This window comes from Pseudorasbora parva, chromosome 9 (assembly GCF_024679245.1).
Source record: "Pseudorasbora parva isolate DD20220531a chromosome 9, ASM2467924v1, whole genome shotgun sequence".
NCBI lineage: Eukaryota > Metazoa > Chordata > Actinopteri > Cypriniformes > Gobionidae > Pseudorasbora > Pseudorasbora parva.
In genome coordinates, this window is record NC_090180.1 from 11278482 (window position 1) to 11303448 (window position 24967).

The 24967-nt window shown below is 38.6% G+C and overlaps 1 protein-coding gene across 1 annotated transcript in view; it reads right to left on the bottom strand.

Annotated features, from left to right (window-relative positions):
- The window catches only part of myo7bb (myosin VIIBb), a 30159-nt gene that overhangs the window by 5068 nt on the left and 124 nt on the right, over window positions 1–24967 (bottom strand). Inside the window, exons 2-35 of the mRNA XM_067453096.1 lie at window positions 24613–24714; window positions 23039–23191; window positions 21893–22077; window positions 19476–19597; window positions 19253–19395; window positions 18937–19050; window positions 18572–18725; window positions 18373–18449; window positions 18119–18238; window positions 17405–17547; window positions 16545–16755; window positions 16321–16456; window positions 16066–16235; window positions 15845–15985; window positions 15599–15757; window positions 15185–15277; window positions 14474–14568; window positions 14310–14394; window positions 13984–14202; window positions 11044–11241; window positions 10516–10848; window positions 10239–10391; window positions 9655–9733; window positions 9404–9542; window positions 9161–9287; window positions 7322–7441; window positions 7065–7238; window positions 6730–6957; window positions 6457–6624; window positions 6239–6356; window positions 2113–2239; window positions 1792–1955; window positions 1378–1559; window positions 1–125 (exon numbers count right to left, since the gene is read on the bottom strand). Of these exons, the coding sequence (XP_067309197.1) occupies window positions 1–125; window positions 1378–1559; window positions 1792–1955; window positions 2113–2239; window positions 6239–6356; window positions 6457–6624; window positions 6730–6957; window positions 7065–7238; window positions 7322–7441; window positions 9161–9287; window positions 9404–9542; window positions 9655–9733; window positions 10239–10391; window positions 10516–10848; window positions 11044–11241; window positions 13984–14202; window positions 14310–14394; window positions 14474–14568; window positions 15185–15277; window positions 15599–15757; window positions 15845–15985; window positions 16066–16235; window positions 16321–16456; window positions 16545–16755; window positions 17405–17547; window positions 18119–18238; window positions 18373–18449; window positions 18572–18725; window positions 18937–19050; window positions 19253–19395; window positions 19476–19597; window positions 21893–22077; window positions 23039–23191; window positions 24613–24714 (5057 nt within the window). The remainder of the gene's footprint in view (window positions 126–1377; window positions 1560–1791; window positions 1956–2112; window positions 2240–6238; window positions 6357–6456; window positions 6625–6729; window positions 6958–7064; window positions 7239–7321; window positions 7442–9160; window positions 9288–9403; window positions 9543–9654; window positions 9734–10238; window positions 10392–10515; window positions 10849–11043; window positions 11242–13983; window positions 14203–14309; window positions 14395–14473; window positions 14569–15184; window positions 15278–15598; window positions 15758–15844; window positions 15986–16065; window positions 16236–16320; window positions 16457–16544; window positions 16756–17404; window positions 17548–18118; window positions 18239–18372; window positions 18450–18571; window positions 18726–18936; window positions 19051–19252; window positions 19396–19475; window positions 19598–21892; window positions 22078–23038; window positions 23192–24612; window positions 24715–24967) is intronic.

A 24967-nucleotide genomic window follows, 5' to 3' on the forward strand; every position in this document is an offset into this window, starting at 1 on the left:
CTGAAATAATCGAAAGAGAACTCCTTGAGCGTCATGTGGGCAACTCTCTCTGTGCTGAGCTCCTCCTTCTGCGGCAAGACCGGCATCACAGATTTTCTCCGTGCTGGGGTCAAATTCAGCAAATTCTGGAGGATAGAAATTACCCTATTTACATTTCCATCCATCCATCCATCCATCCATCCATCCATCCATCCATCCATCCATCCATCCATCCATCCATCCATCCTCTCCTGTTTATCCAGGGCTGGGTCACAGGGCAAGCAGAGACACCCAGACTTCCCTCTACCTAGCCACTTCCTCCAGCTCTTCCGGGGGAACCCTGAGGTGGACCCAGCCCAGCTGAGACATAATCCCTCCAGTGTGTCCTAAGTCTTTCCATGTGTCTCCTCCTGGTGGAATGTGCCCAGAACACCTCCCCAGGAAGGCTTCCAGGAGGCATCCCAAATAGATGCCCGAGCCACCTCAGCTGGCTCCTCTCGGTGTGGAGGAGCAACGGCTCTACTTTGAGTTCCTCCAGAGTGACCAAGCTTCTCATCCTATCTCTAAGGGAGAGCCCAGCCACCCTGCGGAGAAAGCTAATTTCTGCCGCCTGTATCCGGGATCTTGTCCTTTCGGTCATGTCCAACAGCTCATGACCATAAGTGAGAGTAGGAAGATTGACCGGTAAATTGAGAGCTTCAGCTAACAGCTCAGCTCCTTCTACATCGACCGCATTACTGCAGAAGCTGCACCGATCCGTCTGTCGATCTCCGGTTCCATCTTTCCCTCACTCGTGAACAAGAACCCAAGATACCTGAACTCCTCCATCTGAAAAAAAACTCTCCACCCACCTGAAGTGGGCAAGCCACCCTTTTCCAACTGAGAACCATGGCCTCGGATTTGGAGGTGCTGATTCTCATCCCAGTCACTATACACTCGGCTGCAAACCGTCCCAGTGCACGCTGAACATGACAACATCATCCGCAAAAAGCAGCGACACAATATTGCGTGGTTCCCAAACCGGACACTCTCCGGCCCTTGACTGCCTCTAGAAATTCTGTCCATAAAAATTATGAACAGAATCGGTGACGAAGGGCAGCCCTGCCGGAGTCCAACATGCACCGGGAACAAGTCTGACTTGCTGCTGGCGATGTGGACCAAGCTTCCTGCTCCGGTTGGCTTTTAAAGATTTTAACTGACTCTCCTTTTCACCATCACGCATCAAATACAGCCAGGGACAGCACAATGTTTGCTGGCCTTTCTATCAGTTTTCTTCAGCTTCATTCTGATATATATTTCCAAGACAAAACCTCAAAACACTTATGACAAAAATGGCCAGTGATGAGGCCAGTGATCTTCTCAACAAATCAATGTTTAAACAAGAGAAATCATGTTTACCAGGGTTTCTTCTGTAGGCCTAGTTAACATCGGTAGAATCTGAATAGCATCTAAGGAAACTGCTCCAGTTTGACTTGTCCTCTCATTCCTCGCTTCAATCCAGCCTCCTTCAGGAGAATATTCTCCATCCTTTATGATATACAGCACATCACCCCTTCTGAAGCTCAGTAATGTGGGATCCTCTGAAGGAAAGAATATTTAAAATTAAAAACTTAAATATAATAGTGTTAACCCATTTTTCAGATCCATTTTCAATTTTTTTTCTCCAAAAAGTGAATTACCATTTTATGTCCCTACCATCACATTATTTGTAGTGATTATAACTATTCAAAAGTACTCCTACAAATGTAGAAACACCCTCAAATGAGAATACTACAAGGAGAATTTCTGTTTGTCACAATGTAAAAGAAGCACCTTGTCTGATATGGTCCTGTATTGCCACAGCGTACAGGGATCTCTTCTTAAGCCCTGAGATGAACATGTTGACCAGATCCACAAATTCTTTTCCCTTCACAACCTTCAGCTCATACATCCCCTTTGGAGTTGTCAAACATACAATCCCACCAGACTTTTCGTCACTGTAGCAGAAGTGTTAAGGAGGGAAGGAATGAAGGAACAAGAAGAGAATTAAAAGTGGTTCATCTCGCAAACTATTCTGAGAATCTGCAGAAATAGTATTTGAAGCATACGTAGTTCATTAATGCTCAGGTGTTTCTCCATACAGGCTAGATTTACCTCAGTATTTCGATTTTTGACACCTCGGGATAAGAGAGCTGCAAAAATGCGGCTTCTGTCTCGTCCTGAAAGAAGACCCCCTTCCAGTTCACCACAGCTACAAACTGGTCTTGAGGCAGTGGGGGACCTGATACAACAGTAAATTCACAAATTCAAGGCATTTAAGGGATAGTTCACGCAACAATAACAATTCTGTCATCTTTTACTCTACCTCATATCTCTAGAAACCACTATGACTCTCTTCTGTGGGACACAAAATTAATTATTTATAGCCAAATGCTATATTCAAGCTAAATTTCAGTCTGTGCCTTATACAAATCTATAACATGACTATGTAACATGAATTGTACTTTTATATTTATGTATTGTGAATCTGTCAGTGTTCTACATTTTTTTTCTTAAAATTTCCTGTCTAATTATTATTTTATTGTTGGTAAGCCAAAGACAAATTTCCACCTCGGTGGACAACAAAGGAAAACAAACATAATATGGCTTCAGAAGACTTTTATTGTGGCTTTTTTATCTTTACAACAGGGCTGTAACCACCATAACAATTGGGGGGATGGGGGATGGGGGGGACGGGTGGGTTGAAATGGCCAAATTGTATATATTGTATTGCAATATTTAAAACTGTTTTACAATGTATCTGTTTAATGACCCACAGTAACTATATATTGTGTGTGTGTGTGTGTGTGTGTGTGTGTATGTATATATATATATATATACACTCACCTAAAGGATTATTAGAAACACCATACTAATACTGTGTTTGATCCCCTTTCACCTTATGATCTGCCTTTATTCTACGTGGCATTGATTCAACAAGGTGCTGAAAGCATTCTTTATAAATGTTGGCCCATATTGATAGGATAGCATTAAGCAGTTGATGGAGATTTGTGGGATGCACATCCAGGGCACGAAGCTCCCGTCCCACCACATCCCAAAGATGCTCGATTGGGTTGAGATCTGGTGACTGTGGGGGCCATTTTAGTACAGTGAACCCATTGTCATGTTCAAGAAACAAATTTTAAATGATTCGAGCTTTGTGACATAAAGCATTATACTGCTGGAAGTAGCCATCAAAAAATGGGTACATGGTGGTCATAAAGGGATGGACATGGTCAGAAACAATGCTCAGGTAGGCCGTGGCATTTAAACGATGCCCAATTGGCACTAAGGGGCCTAAAGTGTGCCAAGAAAACATCCCCCACACCATTACACCACCACCATCCTGCACAGTGGTAACAAGGCATGATGGCTCAATGTTCTCATTCTGTTTACGCCAAATTCTGACTCTACCATGTGAATGTCTCAACATAAATCGAGACTCATCAGACCAGGCAACATTTTTCCAGTCTTCAACTGTCCAATTTTGGTGAGCTTGTGCAAATTGTAGCCTCTTTTTCCTATTTGTAGTGGAGATGAGTGGTACCCGGTGGGGTCTTCTGCTGTTGTAGCCAATCCGCCTCAAGGTTGTGCATGTTGTGGCTTCACAAATGCTTTGCTGCATTCATTGGTTGCAACGAGTGGTTATTTCAGTCAAAGGTGCTCTTCTATCAGCTTGAATCAGTCGGCCCATTCTCCTCTGACCTCTAGCATCAACAAAGCATTTTCACCCACAGAACTGCCGCATACTGGATGTTTTTCCCTTTTCACACCATTCTTTGTAAACCCTAGAAATGGTTGTGTGTGAAAATCCCAATAACTGAGCAGATTGTGAAATTCTCAGACCGGCCCATCTGGCACCAACAACCATGCCACGCTCAAAATTGCTTAAATCAACTTTCTTTCCCATTCTGACATTCAGTTTGGAGTTCAGGAGATTGTCTTGACCAGGACCACACCCCTATATGCATTGAAGCAACTGCCATGTGATTGGTTGATTAGATAATTGCATTAATAAGAAATTAGAACAGGTGTTCCTAATAATCCTTTAGGTGAGTATATATTATACATACCTACATACATACATACATACATACATACAGTATTGTTCAAAATAATAGCAGTACAATGTGACTAACCAGAATAATCAAGGTTTTTAGTATATTTTTTATTGCTACGTGGCAAACAAGTTACCAGTAGGTTCAGTAGATTGTCAGAAAACAAACAAGACCCAGCATTCATGATATGCACGCTCTTAAGGCTGTGCAATTGGGCAATTAGTTGAAAGGGGTGTGTTCAAAAAAATAGCAGTGTCTACCTTTGACTGTACAAACTCAAAACTATTTTGTACAAACATTTTTTTTTCCTGTGAATCACTAAACTAATATTTAGTTGTATGACCACAGTTTTTTAAAACTGCTTGACATCTGTGTGGCATGGAGTCAACCAACTTGTGGCACCTCTCAGCTGTTATTCCACTCCATGATTCTTTAACAACATTCCACAATTCATTCACATTTCTTGGTTTTGCTTCAGAAACAGCATTTTTGATATCACCCCACAAGTTCTCAATTGGATTAAGGTCTGGAGATTGGGCTGGCCACTCCATAACATTAATTTTGTTGGTTTGGAACCAAGACTTTGTCCGTTTACTAGTGTGTTCTGGGTCATTGTCTTGTTGAAACAACCGTTTCAAGGGCATGTCCTCTTCAGCATAGGGCAACATGACCTCTTCAAGTATTTTAACATATGCAAACTGATCCATGATCCCTGGTATGCGATAAATAGGCCCAACACCATAGTAGGAGAAACATGCCCATATCATGATGCTTGCACCTCCATGCTTCACTGTCTTCACTGTGTACTGTGGCTTGAATTCAGAGTTTGGGGGTCGTCTCACAAACTGCCTGTGGCCCTTGGACCCAAAAAGAACAATTTTACTCTCATCAGTCCACAAAATGTTCCTCCATTTCTCTTTAGGCCAGTTGATGTGTTCTTTGGCAAATTGTAACCTCTTCTGCACATGCCTTTTTTTTAACAGAGGGACTTTGCGGGGGATTCTTGAAAATAGATTAGCTTCACACAGACGTCTTCTAACTGTCACAGTACTTACAGGTAACTCCAGACTGTCTTTGATCATCCTGGAGGTGATCATTGGCTGAGCCTTTGCCATTCTGGTTATTCTTCTATCCATTTTGATGGTTGTCTTCCGTTTTCTTCCATGTCTCTCTGGTTTTACTCTCCATTTTAAGGCATTGGAGATCATTTTAGCTGAACAGCCTATCATTTTTTGCACCTCTTTATAGGTTTTCCCCTCTCTAATCAACTTTTTAATCAAAGTACGCTGTTCTTCTGAACAATGTCTTGAACGACCCATTTTCCTCAGCTTTCAAATGCATGTTCAACAAGTGTTGGCTTCATCCTTAGGGGCCACCTGATTCACACCTGTTTCTTCACAAAATTGATGACCTCAGTGATTGAATGCCACACTGCTATTTTTTTGAACACACCCCTTTCAACTAATTCAACTAATTGCCCAATTGCACAGCCTTAAGAGCGTGCATATCATGAATGCTGGGTCTCATTTGTTTTCTGAGAATCTGTTGAACCTACTGGTAACTTGTTTGCCACGTAGCAATAAAAAAATATACGAAAAACCTTGATTATTCTGGTTAGTCACATTGTACTGCTATTATTTTGAACAAGACTGTATATACATACATACATACATACAAACATACATACATACATACATATTCATTGTAATTTTGCCATTATGAATTGAAAATATGCAATCATTTATAACCATTATATTTTTTACATAAGACACACTAAGAGTGAATATGAGCATATTTGTAAATAAATTATTATTTTCAAGGAGTTCAAACAGATTACTTCACAATTATATAGGCTATAATTAGACCTATAACTTATTTTCCCATTCTTATTTCTTCTTTATTTTAAATCCCTCTTAATACTTATTTAATTTAATTTTATCTTAATTTAACTAAAATAAAATAAAAACATTGGTCCCCAATGTTACAGTCCTAGGTTCCTATCCACTTTCATTGTATAGAAAAGAGCAGCATGAACTTCCTTCAAAACTCTCCTTTTGTGTTCCACAAAAGAAATAAAGTCATACAGGTTTGAAAAGACAAAGATAAATAATGACGACAAAATGTAATTTTTTTGATTAACTACTATAAGAACTAAGACTTTTTAAGAACTTTAACTTTTTTACCTGAAACCACGTCAACCTCATATAACTTGGAAAAATAGATTGGCCACTTCTGCCGCGCATATTGGACAATCTCTGCTTTCACTTCATAGGCAGGTGTAGAAGAGTTTATGTAAGGGCCCTGAGAAATGAGACAGGATTACTGCTTGTATTATTCTCCAAATTAGTAATGCCGCCAAATCCAGTTACTACCAAGAACAATAAATAATAAATGAATATACCTGTGTGTGCGCAGAATTGACCAACTGCACTAGTTTGACCAAAGACTTGTTCTCAATTATAGTCATGTTCATGCACTCACGAACAATCTTCTGGGCAGTTTCCAAACTGCTTTCAGAGCCATGCTGTATATAGTAATGTTTGGCTGCGAGCTGCACATAATCATCCTCCTAGATCAAGATTTTAGTTCAACACCAGAGTATAAGTCACAAACACCATTCCTATTGAAATCATATGTGCTATATGAACAGGTCAAGCACAGAGCCTGGACTGACCTTGTCAGACAGATAGTCTCCAAGTTTGAGTCCATGGATGATCTGCCTATAAATGAGATCTGTGCTGACTTGGTCAGATGAACAGTCGTGCCATGGAGTGAAAATCTCTTTGCGGAAGTAGAGGCGCCAAGGAGCGTGCTGTTCCTCTCTCCCCTGCCTCTTTTCTTCCTGCTCGCACATAGACACAGCGTCCAAGACGTGCTGACTGTCCCAGCCTAGAGACCACATCTGCAGCAAGAAATGCATGCGTTAAGACTTTGTTACTATTGCTCATTAGTTACATGTGACCTATTACAAGTGAAGATGCATCTTGAAGCCATTCAGATGTTACAAACCTTCTCATTCATTGCAGCATATAAGGAGAAGCCGTAAGTGTCCTGCAGGTTTATTTTCTGAATAACTGCATTGCACACCTCTTTAGAAGTGCTGGCTGAGTCCACATGGAGGCTGATGCTTTTGCCATCCATCAGACCCACAACTACTCCAATGGGGTTCTTTGTCTCTACAGACTTGCAGTTACAGGAAAGAAGAGTTGGTTGTGTTTAAGGTAAGGGGAGTATTCTTCATCATTTCAGACAGGGGGATTGCCTACCTGTAGTTCAATCCAGCATGGTGGCTCACTTCTTTCTCCATTGGCTGAAGTCCTCCGCAGTCGCTCCACACAGTAGGAGGAGAATTCACTTGGCCCATGGCGTATAAAGCTCTCCAAGTACTGTGTCCAAAAGGTTGTGGAACATACCATATAACATATCATTACATAAAATAACATCAACTAAAATACATAACGTAACCTATAACATAACATATAATATAACATAACATAACATACAACATAACATAGCAGCATACCACACATAACAAAAAATACAACATATCATACACAGATCAGGCATAACATTATGATCTTATGTTGGTCCCCCTGTTGTTGCCAAACAGCCCTGACCCTTCAAGGCATGGACTCCACTAGACCCCTGAAGGTGTGCTGTGGTATCTGGCACCAAGATGTCAGCAGCAGATCCTTTAAGTCCTGTAAGTTGTGAGGTGGGTCCTCCATGGATCAGACTTGTTTGTTCAGCACATCCCACAGATGCTCCATTGGATTGAGATCTGGGGAATTTGGAGTCAACACCTCAAATTCCTTGTTGTGCTCCTCAAACCCTTCCTGAACCATTTTTGCTTTGTGGCAGGGTTATTATCCTGGTGAAAGAGGCCACAGCCACAAAGGGAATACCATTTTCATGAAAGTGTGTATATGGTCAGCAAAAATGCTTAGGTAGGGGGTACATGTCAAAGTAACATCCGCATGTTTCCCAGCAGAACAAATGCCCAAAGCATCACACTGCCTCTGCCTGCTTGCCTTCTTCCCATAGTGCATCCTGGTGCCATGTGTTCCCCATGTAAGTGACACACACGCACCTGGCCTTCCACGTGATGTAAAAGAAAACGTGATTCATCCGACCAGGCACCTTCTTCTATTGCTCTGTGGTCTGGTTCTGATGCTCATGTGCCTCTGTTGGCACTTTTGGCAGTGGACAGGGGTCAGCATGTCCATCCTGACTGGTCTGTGGCTATGCAGCTCCATACGCAACAAACTGTGATGCACTGTGTATTCTGACACCTTTCTATCAGAACCAGCATTAACTTATTGAGCAATTTGAGCTAAAGTAAAGTAGTTAGCTTCTAAAACATCAACTTTGAGGACAAAATGTTCACTTGCTGCCTAACATATCCCACCCACTTACAGGTGCCATGACGAAGAGATAATCAGTGTTATTCACTTCAGCTGTCAGTGGTCATAATGTTATTCCTGATCAGTCTATATCAACAAACATTGTATGACATATTACAAAATATAACATAAAATTACATAAAACATAACATAAAACAAAACAAAAGAAAAACAACATATAACACATACATAGCATGTCATAACTGCAAAACATCACATTAAACAACTTATCTGTTATTCTTGTCATGTCAAGAGATAACAGTGACAGACAACATAACATGAAACCCGTATAACAGCAAAACAACACATAGCAAGATACAACATACATTAAACAACATATAACACCATGATATCATAACATGGCATGACACATACAAAAATATAAAATTAAACAACATATAAAAACAAAACATCACATAACAGCATATAACGGCACAACACAACATGCCATAGCATATATCAGACGGCTTAATTGGTTAGTCGTGGCAAATTGCATACCTGACCATGATCCCAGAGAACCTATTTTCAAGATAGCTGTGCAATGATGTGAAGCAGTAAAATATACAGCAAAAATAATTGCTAAATAACCCCCTTCAGGACAATACATCAATCCTGGGCTTCATCTCCTGATCACCTTGTCAGGTTTATTTTGCAATAATGAATGGATAATTTCAATACAGAAATCAAAATAGTATTTCATACCTTATAGAGTCGGTCTGTAGGGGGAAAAATGCCCAGACAGATGGACAGAAGGATCCAGCCTCTGTTTACACTCTTGTGGTTCTTATTGTCTGTTAACTGCTTACATATCTGACAGTAGATTTCATCTCTGGAAAACATATAGGAAGTCATAAAGATTATGTAACTGTTATCTCTCTGTATGAGGAATGCAGTATCTCGCACATTATGAACAATGTAAATGACCATTGCCCCCATCACATTAACCTTATATCTTGTCGTACAATGGCATATCCCACAATAATGTGTAGTTTTTCCAAGGATGTCATTGGACGATCAAAAGTTGGTCCCTCTCCAAACAGTACAACCTCTTCCTCCTGAACAGCCTCCATTCTAGGTTTTGGTACTTCTTCTGGCTGCAAATTTCATCCAAATAAGTTAGAATAAGAATAAGAACCTGCCATGATGCATGTTTTAGCTGCGGATAATGTTGACTGTTGTACTCAGAGCGGTAACACATTTCACCTCTTCAGGAATGGCTGAGTGTTTTCGTTTCCCTGTCCCCTTCTGCTGCTTCATTTTTTTCCTCAAAAATTTCTGCAATTACAACAAACAAAATAAACTCACACGTTTGTTTGATATAATGCTATAGTTACATATGTTGGGGAATTCAGTTTTGTTTTTGAATGACATCTGAAACATTCTTTTTTCTGTATTTATAGTCCTATGGTTTTAATTTGTCCTGCTTTTTAAACATGTAAACATTTACTTTTCTTTCTCTGTATTCACATTCACATCTTTATATTGTTATTTCCCTTATTTCCACCAGGAGGCATTTTACCAGGTGCTCACATCTAGTTGTATGTGTGGTTGTCACCTTCTACACCATTGGTAGTGTAACACAACTGAAACATGATATGATTGGCTAGTCCATGGCTAGGCTTATTTTAAATGTGTTTGCATAAAAATATGTATAGCAATACAATATATACTAGCACTAACCAGCATATAAAATTATGCTGACAGGCTGGTCTTTACAGCAGGTTAGGTAGTGCAGGTATAGGCAGAAGGCAAGTGTATTATGGTGTCTCGATTTTTTTACCTGATCTAATCCAACAAGGTTACTGAGTCGCCGTGCTTGTCTCTGACCGAGGTTCCTTTGAATGGGGTCGGACATAGCAGAAGCACGTTCTTGCTTCGGCTCTGGAAGATCTCCCATAAATCTTAGTATGATCCACCATACTGTCAAACTGGCCTGGAGGAGATAGGAAAAAATGTGTAGAGAAGGAATAAGACAGTCAGCTGTGACATTGTTCTTGTATTGGTTTATCAAGTGCCGCTTTAAATGGGAACATGATGCTAATGAGAACAATACTTGCCAGAGTATCCCCTTCATCCTCATGGTAGAGGAGGGGTTTCCGTAATCTCTGTTGGATATGTGAGTGGGTTGAAGATCCTTGGAAGTGTAGAGATGAAAATTTAGAGAAAGCGAACTCATCATCCTCTGCTTCCTTCTCATCCTCTTTATCATCTTCTAGATCATTATTATCTTCTAGATCATTATTATCTTCTAGATCTTTATTATCTTCTAGATCTTTATTATCTTCTAGTTCGTTGTCGCTGCTGTCTGGTAATGGCATTGCCTTCCTTGGTGTTACAGGGCTCTCTACAAGTTCAACCTCTTCTAACTTCACCGGCTCTGCCTCAAAATCCTAGAACATCAGAAACATATCACACAAAGTTAGTATTAACCAAGAAATATCAGTATACAGTATTATCACTGACAGCATAATAGTATGCATTAACTGATTGTGTAGACAATACAACTCAAGCTTTTCATATTTCGGACAATGAATTTGATCAGGAAGTGTTTGTTCCCGCTATTCTGCTGTCAAGATGACTCTAACCTCGAAACCCTCTGGAGCTGGGCCCTCTTGTCCTCCTAATGCACTCATGAAGCCAAAAAGATTCTCCACCATTTCCTCATCATCCTTGTCCTGGGATTTGGCAGCTTCCTCGTTTTTTCTGAGCAGCTCCTCTAGGCGTTGCTGAAGCTCCAGTGCTGCCAGTTCCTGAGCCTCTTTTTCTTGCGCAGTCAGAAACGCCTGAGACAGGACAAGTGTATGAATAAAAGCATCACAAATTAAGTACATTACCAGAATAAATTTGGAATAAATACGTTTTTTTCTGATTTTGAAAGAAGTCTCTTATGCTCACCAAGGCTGCATTTATTTGATGGAAGAAAAAAAAAACAGTAAAAAGAGTAATATTGAGAAATATCAGTAGATTTTAACCAGTGGGTGGTGTCAGGTTTCAAATTTATTTGAACTATTAATAAATTAATAGTCAAAACCTTTTCTTATCTTGACAAAACACATAACTTATTCTCCATATCCCCCAGAGTTAGATAAGTCCATAAATACCACTCTCATCTCAGTGCGTCCCATAACCCACCGCTAGCCTAGTTTAGCACAAAGACTGAAGGTAAATGGTTTCAGCTAGCCTACTGCTCGATAAGTGACTAAATAACACAAACATTTTCCTATTTACATGTTGTGATGTGTATAGTTATATTATGTACTAAGAACAACAGAAACTGAAGTTGCAATTTTCTAGACCGATATGGCAAAGAACTATACTCTCATTCCTGCATAATACCATGTGTGCAGCAGCGCTACAATAGGCTAACTTCCGTCAACATAACCAACGTGACAACCTGCGTGCACAGAGAGTGTGCTGGGGATTATTTTTCAGGCACTGCATAATATCATTGCACAGCTGCACCCATGGTACGGCAGCAAAGTTTCTGGACAATTACACAGGAATGAGAGAATAGTTCCTAGCCATTTCGGTTTAGAAAATTGCAACTTTTCACTTTCCGTTGTTCTTAGTACATGATGTAACCATACACATTGGCCCTCATTTATCAATCTTGCATAGAAACTGGTGTATATGTTGGCGTAAGATTATGCTTACACTCCTCTCACCGCCTGATTTATGAAACTGTGCGCACCTCTGCAATCCAGGTGTACGCAATACTTGCCCTTGATAAATGTGACGGCTGAAAACGATCGTCATTAGAATAACACGCCCCTATATATTCAAGTCTCTGCCTCTCCCACGCCCTCATTTTACGTCATGGACAAACAGAAGACGGCAAAGAAGCGAAACTTCTCCGACGTGGAGATCGGGGGCGCTCAATCATCTTACTAGTCCACTAGTCAGGGCACTGATTAGGACATAAGTCAATGGGCTGACTCCCTGATCAGTGCCCTGACTACTGAACTAGTGAGATGATTGAGACCATCACCAGGGAAGTGAAAAAAAAAAACGAAATTGTTTTATTTGGGAGTTTAAAGAGTGGGATTAAAGGCACCTACAAAAACAAAATATGGACCCAAATTACGAGTACTCTTAGGAGGTTGAGAAGCGCACTCCAGCAGTTTAAATAGCTGTTTGGGTGATAAATTACCATCACAATGCATTATTTTACAGCACGTTTTGAAACAATTAGCATTTAATTTCGTATCACGGCACATGTATTGGGGTGTACAATAGTGATGATGATGTGATGTGGAGTACTACCATTCATTCACATTAATAACTACATGACAATTTGTAAGATTCTTATTCTTATTCTTATTCTTATTCTTATTATTCTTATTATTATTCTTAATGACGCTTGTTATTCAGAAGAAGAATGTCGTTTTTATTGATTTTATTATTATTTAAAAGAAGAAGGTCATTGTTATTATTTTGTCAGTCTGAATTATTTTAGTCCCAGTCCGTGCGCAGCTGCCGAGCCAGGCGGGCCTGAAACGTCAGATAAAGCGCACAGGCTCGCGACTGGAGGAATACATATGCCTACAAATCAAACACTTTGATAAAGTCACACAAATGAAACATTGACGTTCATGTTGCACAAAAATAAACACTGAATGTTGTTGTTGTGGTTTTTAACAGTGGGTCATGATATAACATATCTTGTCAGTGCGTTTTGTGGTGTTAGGAATAGTTTTTCTGCGCATTTTCACACTAACTCAAACGTGCGTACACCACCTCCTGAGCTGGCATAGGATTTGAGCGTGCCGTACGCCAACGTCCATATTGATAAATCTCAAAGTCACCGTGGGTTTGAGTGTACGCAAGGTGTACGCTGGAAATTTGGTGTACGCACTTTTGATAAATGAGGGCCATTACAACATGTAAATAGGAAAATGTTGGCGTTATTTTGTCACTTATTGAGCAGTAGGCTAGCTGGAGCCATTTACCTCGAGTAAGTTGTGCTAAGCTAGGCTAGCGGTGGGTGCGTCAGACAGAGTTATGGCACGCACGGAGATGAGAATTATATGTATGTGTAACGGAGACCAGCTAGTAGTAGTTGCTGTGCGAGTAAACCTCACTCCTTTGACCTCAAGAGACGCTCTAGCAACTGGCGCTAGTGGTTGCAGCCTTTAGCCTCCTTGTTAGAGCGTCTGACTCTCATGCCGGCGGACCCGGGTTCGAGTCCCGGTCCGAACAGAAGGGGTTACATATGGAATTATCTAACTCTGGGTGAATAAGCCAAGTCCAAAAAAGTCAGCGTGCTCCTTTAATTTGTTACAGGAGAATGCATAAAAAAATTCAATGGAATGTGGATATTTTTGAACCAAGCAAATTGAACCTAAAAAATATCTTAACTTTTTGTGATATCCAAAAATGATTTTGTAAAATATATTTATATTTTACTTTAGTTTGGATATTGCATTTTCACGTCTATTCTCAAAAAAGGGGGGTGATTTAGTAATACTACTATGAAAAAATACTACTAAGAAGGTATTCCACTATCCGTTCTACTATAAACTCACATCTGTTTTCATTCTCTTGAGGGTTTTCCTGGCCAGCAGTCCTCTGGTCTGTGTCTGCAGCAGTATCACTGCGTTTTTTTTACATTTCAGGTTTTTCCTGGCGAGGTAGCCGCGGGTCTGTGTTTGTAGAGTGACTGCAGCAGCCCGTCTTCGCATATAGTCCGTATGGAGCTGCCGACTGCGCACTTTTGCCTGTAGTCGAGCAAACCCCCGCTTGATCTAACACGGAAAACAGAAAGAATGTGAGGCATGTTTCATTATGCCACTACACTAATGTTAAGGGCTCATGTCTCCATACAGACATTAGATGTTCCTGCATAGCTTACTTTGCAAAAGTCTCTCCGGTCTCTGTGACCACGCCAGTTTTTTTGTAAAACCAGAGCTGCCCTCCTCTTCTTTACAAAAGCTTCTCTGTATGTGGATAAAGAATGACTTAGTTTAACAAAGCTGTACAACTACATAAGAAACATTACGACAGTGGGAAACAAACCTGTCCTTGTGGGCAAGCATCACTCTTTGGATGATAAGTGCCTTCCTATAGAGCTCTTGCTCTCTCTCCATTTCTAGGAAGGAGTCATGATGATCCTGCAACAGGGAGTAAGGATAAACATAATGCAAAAAAAAATGATAGATAAACTAGTTTAAATGTTTGGGGTCAATACGATTTTGTTATTTTATGCTCTCAATCTGTGATTATATCCTAATATACAAATGTTATACATAATTAATATCAATAGTTGTGCTGCTTAATATTTTTGTGGAAACCGTGATACATTTATTTGATAAATGGAAGAAAAAAACAGCCTTTATATGAAATAGAAGTTGTTGTTTTATTACATTTATTTTATGTCTTTACTGTCACTTTTTATTAGTTTAGTGTACCCTTTCTGGATTTAAAATAAATAAATCTTACTTAAATATAATACTAAATACGGCAACAATGCATTTAGAAACCCTATTTAACATTACAGGGAATTTACGCCATTTTAGTATCAAGGCTAATTATATGGCAAACACAAGGTCAATAATCACAATCCATTTTAAAATCCATAAACCTAATTTAAATGACTATATAAACATTTATTCTTGACATTAGATGCATTAGACATTAGAGTCATAAAGGAGGAACTTAACTCATCAATAGAAACCCATGCGTTACAGATACTTCTAATACATTAGAGAAATATTATGCTTGAGGTACCCTGAGAAAGATTTTGGTTTTGCCAATCTTCCAATCCTCTTCGTCTTTGATCATAGCCCTGCAGATGGCTGCACAGCAGTTGGCAGGAGGCTCCTAATGAACAAATAAGAGATTTTATTTTTTAAATTATGCCAATCTGGTACATTCATCATGTTTAAAGCTGAAGCTTAATTATTTTATTTAGTTTCTCCTGTGAGCTTAATATGCATACAATATATACAATTAAAAGTAAACTATTCATAGATCAATTCCCACAAATCATCTCCACTAGTGTGGTGCAGGCATTAAGCATTGGCTCAACCAGGACTACTAAACCAGGATCACTAAATTTGATCTACTTTCAACTATCACTTCATATTAAATAATTCACATATTTAGAGCATCAGATTTGTAAATAACCGTATTGTCCCATACAGTGTTGGGGTCACATTCTGCAGACTTCAGGAGCGCACGATAGCGATGCAGGAAGTCTTTAAAGGTGTGCCGGATGGGATATCCCAGCTTGCGTATTCTAATGGTCTCCAGCATTCCAGAGTAGCGAAGTTGCTGCATACAGAGCTCTCTGTCAAAAACCTGACGAGGAAGATAAAATATGATTTAAAAAGTGTTCTGGTGGCTACACAACATAAAATGTGTAACTTAAAGGATGTGAATTGATACCATGGACTTCTTTTTGTCATTTGGTTTAAAACAACGTATGAAGAAGGGCTGACAGAGAGACAGGGCCTTCATCAGAGCGTCCAGAGACTGACGGAACTGGCCACTCAGAGTAGATATCTGCCTCCTCGAATCATTTACTTGCTGTGTGGCATAAAAGAGACAATTTATTTAAAATACGTTGTCAATGTCAAGACAACACTGTCAATCTGCTGTACTCATACACGTAAAGAGTTCTTCGGCGTCATGATGATCTTGTTGATTTTGTTAGCGTTCTTGACTGAGTTTGTATTCATCTCCTTCTCAAAGATCTGCTTGAGCAACTTGTTGGAAGATTTCCGAATCAGCTCCATGATGTCCATGCTAAGGGCATCTCTGTTCTTCTCCAAAAAACCTGCCAAAATACAACTCTTTCAGACCAGAAACAATTTGCCTTTTAATGTAACTACCGGGAAATGTTGTCAAGTTACGATTAGTACCTTCACAGTCATAATAAACCACCCCAGCAAAGTGCTGAACCCCAAAATTCATGCCATGTTTGCTCTTGGATGAGATGTACTGTTTGTTCCCATTGTGTTCTTGGTTAATTTTATTTAACATTGTGGCATCTGTTCCCTGCATTGAAGACAGGACGACATGGGGTGAGCACAGACAAAATATCTATCAGCATATGAACCAGACCATGTAAGCTTACGAAGCTCACCTTAGGGAAGGTGCTCTCCTCATCAATCAGAGCCAGTATGTTGAGAGGTTTAACGGCCAGCAGGTCCAGGGTTTTCTGGTTGTCATTGAAAGCAATGCGCTTCCATGTGATTCCTTCTTTGCTATATTCATCCTGTTCCAGCTTAAAGACGTGCCTCACAAAGAATTGCTGCAGGTGCTCATTGGCAAAATTAATGCACAGCTGCTCAAAACTAAACAGTGGGCAAAGCACAGAGAAAGTATATTTAAAGTATTTCAATTTAAAGTATGGGTATCGGTCGGTCGGTCGGTCGGTCGGTCGGTCTGTCTGTCTGTCTGTCTGTCTGTCGAAATACAATTAGGTGAGCAGGGCACAAACTAACCATATCAACACTATATAAACAGAAATCTTTGGAAGATATTCAGTTAACCAGAGCAAAAGGTAATCAAGTCATTTATTTTTCTTCTCAGTTTTTAGTGTTTATATAAAATGAGACATCTGCTATTATTTAAATCTCCGATCTGTTATTTAGCTGTGGGGCATGTAACACTGCGTTACAATGTGACCCTATTAGAACTATGCTATTCTATGATGTTTGCAACGTAATTCACATCAACCTATGGACATGTTGTCACTTTTATTATTTCAGGACAAATCAAGAAAAAAGTATACACTGTATTAATGAAACAAAAAGAAACATAATTGTACTAGATGCGTGAAATTATTGTGGGAAAAAATGTGCATTTACACAAACTGAAAAAAGTCAAAAAGTGTTAGGTTGTGCCCTGCTCTCCCCTACTCAAGTAATTTAAATCCCTGCAGACCAACAACATACATTTTTCATTATATTTTGTAGTTTAAAAAAACTATTAGATGCTTACCTGTTCTGAGGGAAATTCTCAAAGCCAAAAATGTCAAGCAGGCCAATGTACTTGCGCGTGTAAGAGGACTCATCAGTTTGGGGTTTGTGAATGGCGCTGTTTATTCTCGTGAACATCCAAATAAACAGCCTTCCGTACATGGCCTGTCAGGGAGTAGGACAAACACTACATGACGTGCAACAATAATGAGCATTTAGGAAGCCTGAATGTCTGTTGGTTATATACACCACCTTTGTTCAACAGTTATTTTTTAGTTTTTTGCAAAGTACTTAATTTAGCAAGGACACATTCAATCAATCAAAAGTGACGGTAAAGCCTTTTACATTTCTACATAAAAAACATAATAAATTAAATAATCAAATAATTACTGCCCATCAAATAATTAGATAATTAAATAGTGATTTCCACAAAAATATTTGTAATGCACCAAAGGATCATGCGACACTGAAGACTGGAGTAATGATGCTGAAAATTCAGCTTTGCCATCAAAGGAATTAATTACATTTTAAAATAAATTCATATTTTAAAATAGTAAGTAATTATAATTATATTTCACAATATTACTGTATGTTTGGTCAAATAAATGCAGCCATGGTGAGCAAAAGAGACTTAAAAACACAGACGGACAGACAGACAGACAGACAGACACACACACACGAGCAGTGTGACTTATCCTTTATCTATGTTAAATCTCCAAAAAGGGCATGTGAGTACCTTGGCTAAAGCATCTCGGGTGTCTGTGGCCTGCTCTGCGCTGAGGGCTTTAGTGACTATCTCTCTATTTGTCATGAAGGAGCGATGGGTAAGACTCTTTTCAAGAACTGCATCTTCTACCTGCAAAGTGAAAGAAGTGCTGTCATCAAATACATTCCGTAGCCAAATTTCAGATTACATAAAAGATAGTGAGCTTGAAAATGATTTGAAGTTTAAGTGCCTAATCAGATTTAGCTCTGAAAAAGCATTTGTACCTCCAGCAACTTGGCAGTGACAGAAAAATTATTTGATGACAGAACGTCACAGCTGTCCATGTTATTCATTATAGTGCCTGAAAAAAGAATATCAGCAAATCTTTCAACTTCAATTGATAGTATAAGAAACTACACTATTTTTTAAATGTGAAGATAGTTTACATATTATTACTGTAACAGAAATGTTATAGACACTAACTCTGAAAGTTGGTATTGCCCATGTGTAGAATGGCAGCAAGTAATTTGAAGATTTCCCAGCAGTCCCTGTCTGTGAAGGTGAGGATCTTTAGAGCAGCACGAATCCGTCCAAACTCATCAGCATCGTCACGACCATCACATGTCATACAGTCACCCTAGAAAACCATCAGAAGAGTCAGATATTGAACTTGTGCCACAGTCAACGATTATTAATTTCAAAACCTGATATAGGAATCTGGATTAGAGACCAGGAGTCAATGTAACACTCAATGGATGCAGCACCAGTATTATTAATTGTATCTGACTCAAACAAATTACCCATTTAAATTCTCTATGGAACTACTAAACATGAATTGAAGCGCTCACCTCAGTCAGGTACTTGAACTGTGATGCATTACCAAGGGAGAGAATCTTCTTCTGGTCACTTTGCATCCCAGATAACATACAATAGAAAATGTGGTAGTTCCTTTCATGTGGTGCCTAAAAAAATCAAGTAAAAAAAATAATAATAATTTATTTCTATGTTTTTAATCATTAAAATGTGAGACTGCAGTATTTAATCACATATTAAATATCATTTTCATGAGCAATATCAGACTATTTAAATATAATGACACTCATAAAAGTGCACAGCCAATACTGATGCCTTTTCTTCCTCACGTATAGTGCAACTTAGTCTCACCTGATGACAGACACGAGACTTCTCCAACAAGTACTGCTCTATGTGAGCTCCCTCTATAACACCCTGTTTATTGAAGAAGATCTCCACATATTTCCCAAATCTGCTGGAGTTATCATTGCGAATGGTTTTGGCATTCCCAAAGGCTGTAAGACATGAACACGTGAGACAACTTTCTTGGGAAAAGATTGAAATAGTCCACCAAAAAAGCATGTTCAGTGCTTACCCTCCAGAACAGGGTTGGCCTGTATGATCTGCTGCTCTATCCAGGAGTGTTGCCCGCTCACAGCAGCCAGGAACTGAAGAATTAATTTAGTGCTTTCTGTCTTTCCTGCACCAGATTCTCCACTGACACACAAACCAGAAGCATTTATTATTCATTAATGGTCCGCTATGATTGATAATAAGGCCATATTGATAAGGCCCTATTGATAATGGTATCTGCTAAATAAGTAAATATAAATGTTTTCAAATCCATTGAGACAGAGCTGCAGTGTGATTAAACAATTATTCAATCAGAAGATGAAATGTGAATTCTGTAATAAACTTGTATTTATTCACAATAGAATATAGATAACATATCAAATGTTGAAAGTGAGCATTTTGAAATGTCATGCCAAATATTGGCTCATTTTAGATTTCATGAGAGCTACACATTCCAAAAAAGTTGGGAAAGGTAGCAATAAGAGGCTGGAAAAGTTAAATGTTCATATAAGGAACAGATGGAGGATACATTTCCAACTTATTAGGTCAATTGGCAACATGGGTATAAAAAGAGCCTCTCAGAATGGCAGTGTCTCTCAGAAGTTAAGATGGGCAGAGGATCACCAATTTCCCCAATGCTGCGACGAAAATTAGTGGAGAAACATCAGAAAAGAGTTTCTCAGAGAAAAATTATCATCATCATCATCTTCAGTGCATAATATCATCTAAAGATTCAGAGAATCTGGAAATATCTCTGCACGTAAGGGTCAAGGCCGGAAAACCATACTTGATGCCCATGGAATGCTACTGTAATGGAAATCACAACATGTGCTCAGGAACAGGGGCGTAGCACCAAATTTTGGGCCCTGGGTACAAACCATCTTGCTGGGCCCCCGTACCATGTATGTGTATGTATAGAAAACTGACTTCTAAGGCCCCCCCCCTGCCTCGGGCCCTGGTTACTCAGTACCCTTTATCCCCCCAGTTCCACGCCCCTGCTCAGGAATACTTCCAGAAAACATTGTCGGTGAACACAATCTACCGTGCCATTCGCCGTTGCCGGCTAAAACTCTATAGGTCACAAAAGAAGCCATATCTAAACATGATCCAGAAATGCAAGCATTATCTCTGGGCCAAGGCTAATTTCAAATGCACTATGGCAAAGTGGAAAACTGTTCTGTGGTCAGATTAATAAAAAATTTAAGTTCTTTTTGGAAAAATGAGACGGCATGTCATACGGATTAAAGAGGACAAGGACAACCCAAGTTGTTATCAGCATGCAGGCTCCTTTACTTCAGGAGCTTGCATCTCTGATGGTATGGGGTTGCATGAGTGTGTGTGGCATGGGCAGCTTACACATCTGGAAAGGCACCATCAATGCTGAAAGGTATATCCAAGTTCTAGAACAACATATGCTCCTATCCAGAAGTTGTCTCTTTCAAGACCTTGGATTTTCCAACATGACAGTGCCAGACTACATACTGTGGTCAATTACAACATCATGGCTGTTTAGAAGGATCCAAGTACTGAAATGGCCAGCCTGCAGTCCAGATCTTCCCCATAGAAAACATTTTGCACATCAATAAGAGGAAGATGCGACAAAGAAGACCCAGGACAGTTGAGCAGCTAGAAGCCTGTATTAGACAAGAATGGAACAATATTCCTATTCCTAAACTTGAGCAACTTGTATCCTCAGTCCCCAGATGTTTGCAGACTGTTATAAAAAGAAGAGGGGATGCCACACAGTGGTAAACATTGCCTTGTCCTAACTTTTTTGAGATGTGTTGATCAACTTATTTTCCCCTTAAAATTATAGGGGAAATTTTCTCAGTTTAAACATGTGATATGTCATCTATGTTTTATTCTGAATAAAATATTGAATTTTGAAACTTCCACATCATTGCATTCTGTTTTTATTCACAATTTGTACAGTGTCCCACCATTTTTGGAATCGGGTTTGTAGAATAAAATTAGAATTAGGATAATTAAAGCCAATCTTCACCAGTGGGTTTGATGGCTGTTCAAATTCACATACATTTCTGGCATTAGAATAGAATAGAATAGAATAGAATAGAATAGAATAGAATAGAATAGAATAGAATAGAATAGAATAGAATAGAATAGAATAGAATAGAATAGAATAGAATAGAATAGAATAGAATAAAGATATTTGCATTCACTGTTTCTGGCATTAGCTAATAGAATAGAATAAAATATTTACATTCACTCTTTCTAGCATTAGTCCAAGCAGAACTATATTAAATATTGACCACAACACTTTTACGATGTGTGACTAAAATGTAACAATATTACCTTACAAAAGCAGCATACCTGTATGTTTAGCCATTGTACCGTTTACATTCTTCCATAATAACCATGTAGCATTACTACTTTCATAATACAGCCATTAGATTAGATTCTAAGAAAATACCAATGTACCTGATAATGCAGCACTGGTTGCGCTTATTGCGGCACATGTTGAAGTAACAACTGTCAGCGATGGCAAAGATGTGTGGCGGGAGCTCGCCCAGCTTGCGGCCGTGATACAGGTGCACCTGATCCGCTGTGTAGATGGGCAGCATCTGATAGGGATTCATTGCCACGAGGACAGAGCCAATATAGGTCTAAACAGCACACACAGAAAAAAAACTAAATATAACACACAGTTTATATAGACAGTGGGATCTAAACATCTGAGATCACATCTGAAAACCTGGATTTCAAAAGTTTATTTAAGCTATAAAAAATAAAAATAAATAAATATAACGGCTTAGGATTTACAACAATGAAACCTTGTGATGTGCAACTTGTAATAAATATACTTCAGATTCTACTCTATTTTTAGGTCACTAATCAAATAGATACATATATGACACTGGTCATGTGACTTGTTCATGCTGCTCCAGTGCTGCTGTAATTACAGTGAAAGAGACACTGAACACACTGAAACATTTTTCAATTACTTTTTTACTCAATTTGTTACGCCCATTATTGAACTTGCAATGAAACAAATGTCCAGTAAAAATGGCCGCTGTGGTTACCAGAAATTTTTAACCATTGAAGCTTTACATACATTTAAATTTACAGTAAAATGTATAGTTGATCAACCAAATTCATCACAAGAAGTTCTTCCACAAGCTGAGGTAATTACTAGGTGCACACAGTATCATACACACAAATACAAAACACCATCATAGTAACAGGAAGGAAACAGTTATTTCAATCATAAACCATTAAGTGTGAGCCGCCACACAGCGATTTCTGGGAATTTCAACATACTTTTTTTTTTTACTGTAAATTACAAGATGACGTGTTCACTTTCACTTCTAAAAAACATTTAACAATATTTTACCGTAAAATTACATGACCCTTTAGCTTTAGTACAGTTTTTCAAGGTAAAGAGTAAGTGAAATTACTCTTAACCAGTTAGTAGGTGTTTTGCCATCTTTTGCCATTAAAGTTATGATGAAATAATAAACTCAAATACAAATTTGGACAAAACATATTTCAATTTATTACAGAGGCTACCTTAAAATCTTCAAATTCATTATTTTTGCTATAACAAAGTAACATGAATCCACTCACATATATAATACCCTGCCCGTGGCGCACCAGCAGATTTCGGAGTAAACCAGCTTCACTGAGGTCGCCCAGTCTGATCATGTCATCCACACCCTCCACTGAGGTGGGGTGCATAGGCTTAAGACCGGCCCTCTCCCCCTCTGGGATAAAGCGCTCCTGGGAAAACCATCACAACACATAAGACTGCATTCAGGGGAGAGCGGGGCAGGTTGTCACATTTTTACTCCAGTGAATATTTTCAGGGCATATTTATTTAATTACTGTAATTTTCTGTATAGACACTTATTTTAGTCTTGGAAAAAAATACATAAAATAAAGAAAAAAATGATAATGAACACATTTAACCTTTTGTGACAACACAAGAGTGGGGTATAATATGAGGCTGTGTTCACAATGGAAACTGCCATTAAACAGCCTAATATAGGTTTTTAGTTTAGTTAAAACTAATATTATTATTTAATTTATTCAGCACATTTTCCTTCACAATTAGAAAAAATGTAAATAGTAAAATGACAAGACTACATACAATAACAAGCATTTTAAAGGGTTAGTTCACCCAAAAATGAAATTGTACAACTCTAATGTTGTTCTACACCCTTAAGACCTCCGTTCATCTTCGGAACACAGTTTAAGATATTTTATATTTAGTCCGAGCGGATATCTAAGTGTAGGCACACTATACTGTCCATGTCTAGAAAGGGAATAAAAACATCATCAAAGGAGTCCATATGTGACATCAGTTGGTTAACTAGAATCTCTTGAAGCATTGAAAATACATTTTGGTCCAAAAATATCAAAAACTACGGCTCAGATCGCCAATGTCACGTGATTTCAGCAGTTTGACACGCGATACAAATCATGAATCAATCCACTGATTCATGACCGCTTGAATCTTTATTTGAGGTTTGAAAACAAACGCGGAAGAGAAGACAATGGTGAATCAAGTCGTAGTTTTTGTTATTTTTGTACCAAAATGTATTTTCTATGCTTCAAGAGATTCTAACTCTAACTGATGTTGTGACATATGGACTACCTTGATGATGTTTTTATTCCCTTTCTGGACATGGACAGTATAGATACGCTGACGGACTAAATATAAAATATCTTAAACTGTGTTCTGAAGATGAACGGAGGTCTTACGGGTGTGGAACGACATTAGGGTGAGTCATTAATGACATCATTTTCTTTTTTGGGTGAACTCACCCTTTAAGTCTACAAGTTACTGCATATGCAATGTGCAATCAAAAGAAATATGTCTACTAAAGATTCTCTCAATTAAAATTAATAGCAGTGTGAAAAATATATTTGAATAAAAATATATTTAATAATCTCCACTGACTAACTGAAAAATGTAGGTTATAATATTTAAAACACAAGCGACAATTGATTCACATAGCATTTGAGAAATACCCTTGTCTTGACATGACACATCACAAAAATATGATAGTGGAATTTTAGTTCGGAGGGCAGAATTTACAAAAATAATTACTTCATTTAAGAGGTATTTCATTCACACTGCTAGATTGTGAGTGACAACTAGCCTAACGTACAAGTAATCTCTGAGTCATCATTTTTACCTTCCCTTCATCATCAACCAGGTAAAACTGTCCACTGTCAGAGATCTTCACACACCCTCCAATAGGAACCCCAATACTGGAGTCAATCCAGTAATGGTCCCCCTAGATTCAGATACACATTAACTACATTTCAAAACCAAACACTACACACAACCAAATTAAAGCCTAGAAAATGTCTTTCAATTAATGGTTCACAACAAAACAAACGTATTACTACTGTAAAATAAAATAAATAAAATAACACGAATAACAAAAACTAAACAAAATATAAAATATAAATGAATTAAATAAAAATATTAACAACCCTAAAACAAGAAACAAATTAACAAATTAATTAAGTACATAAAATGAATTA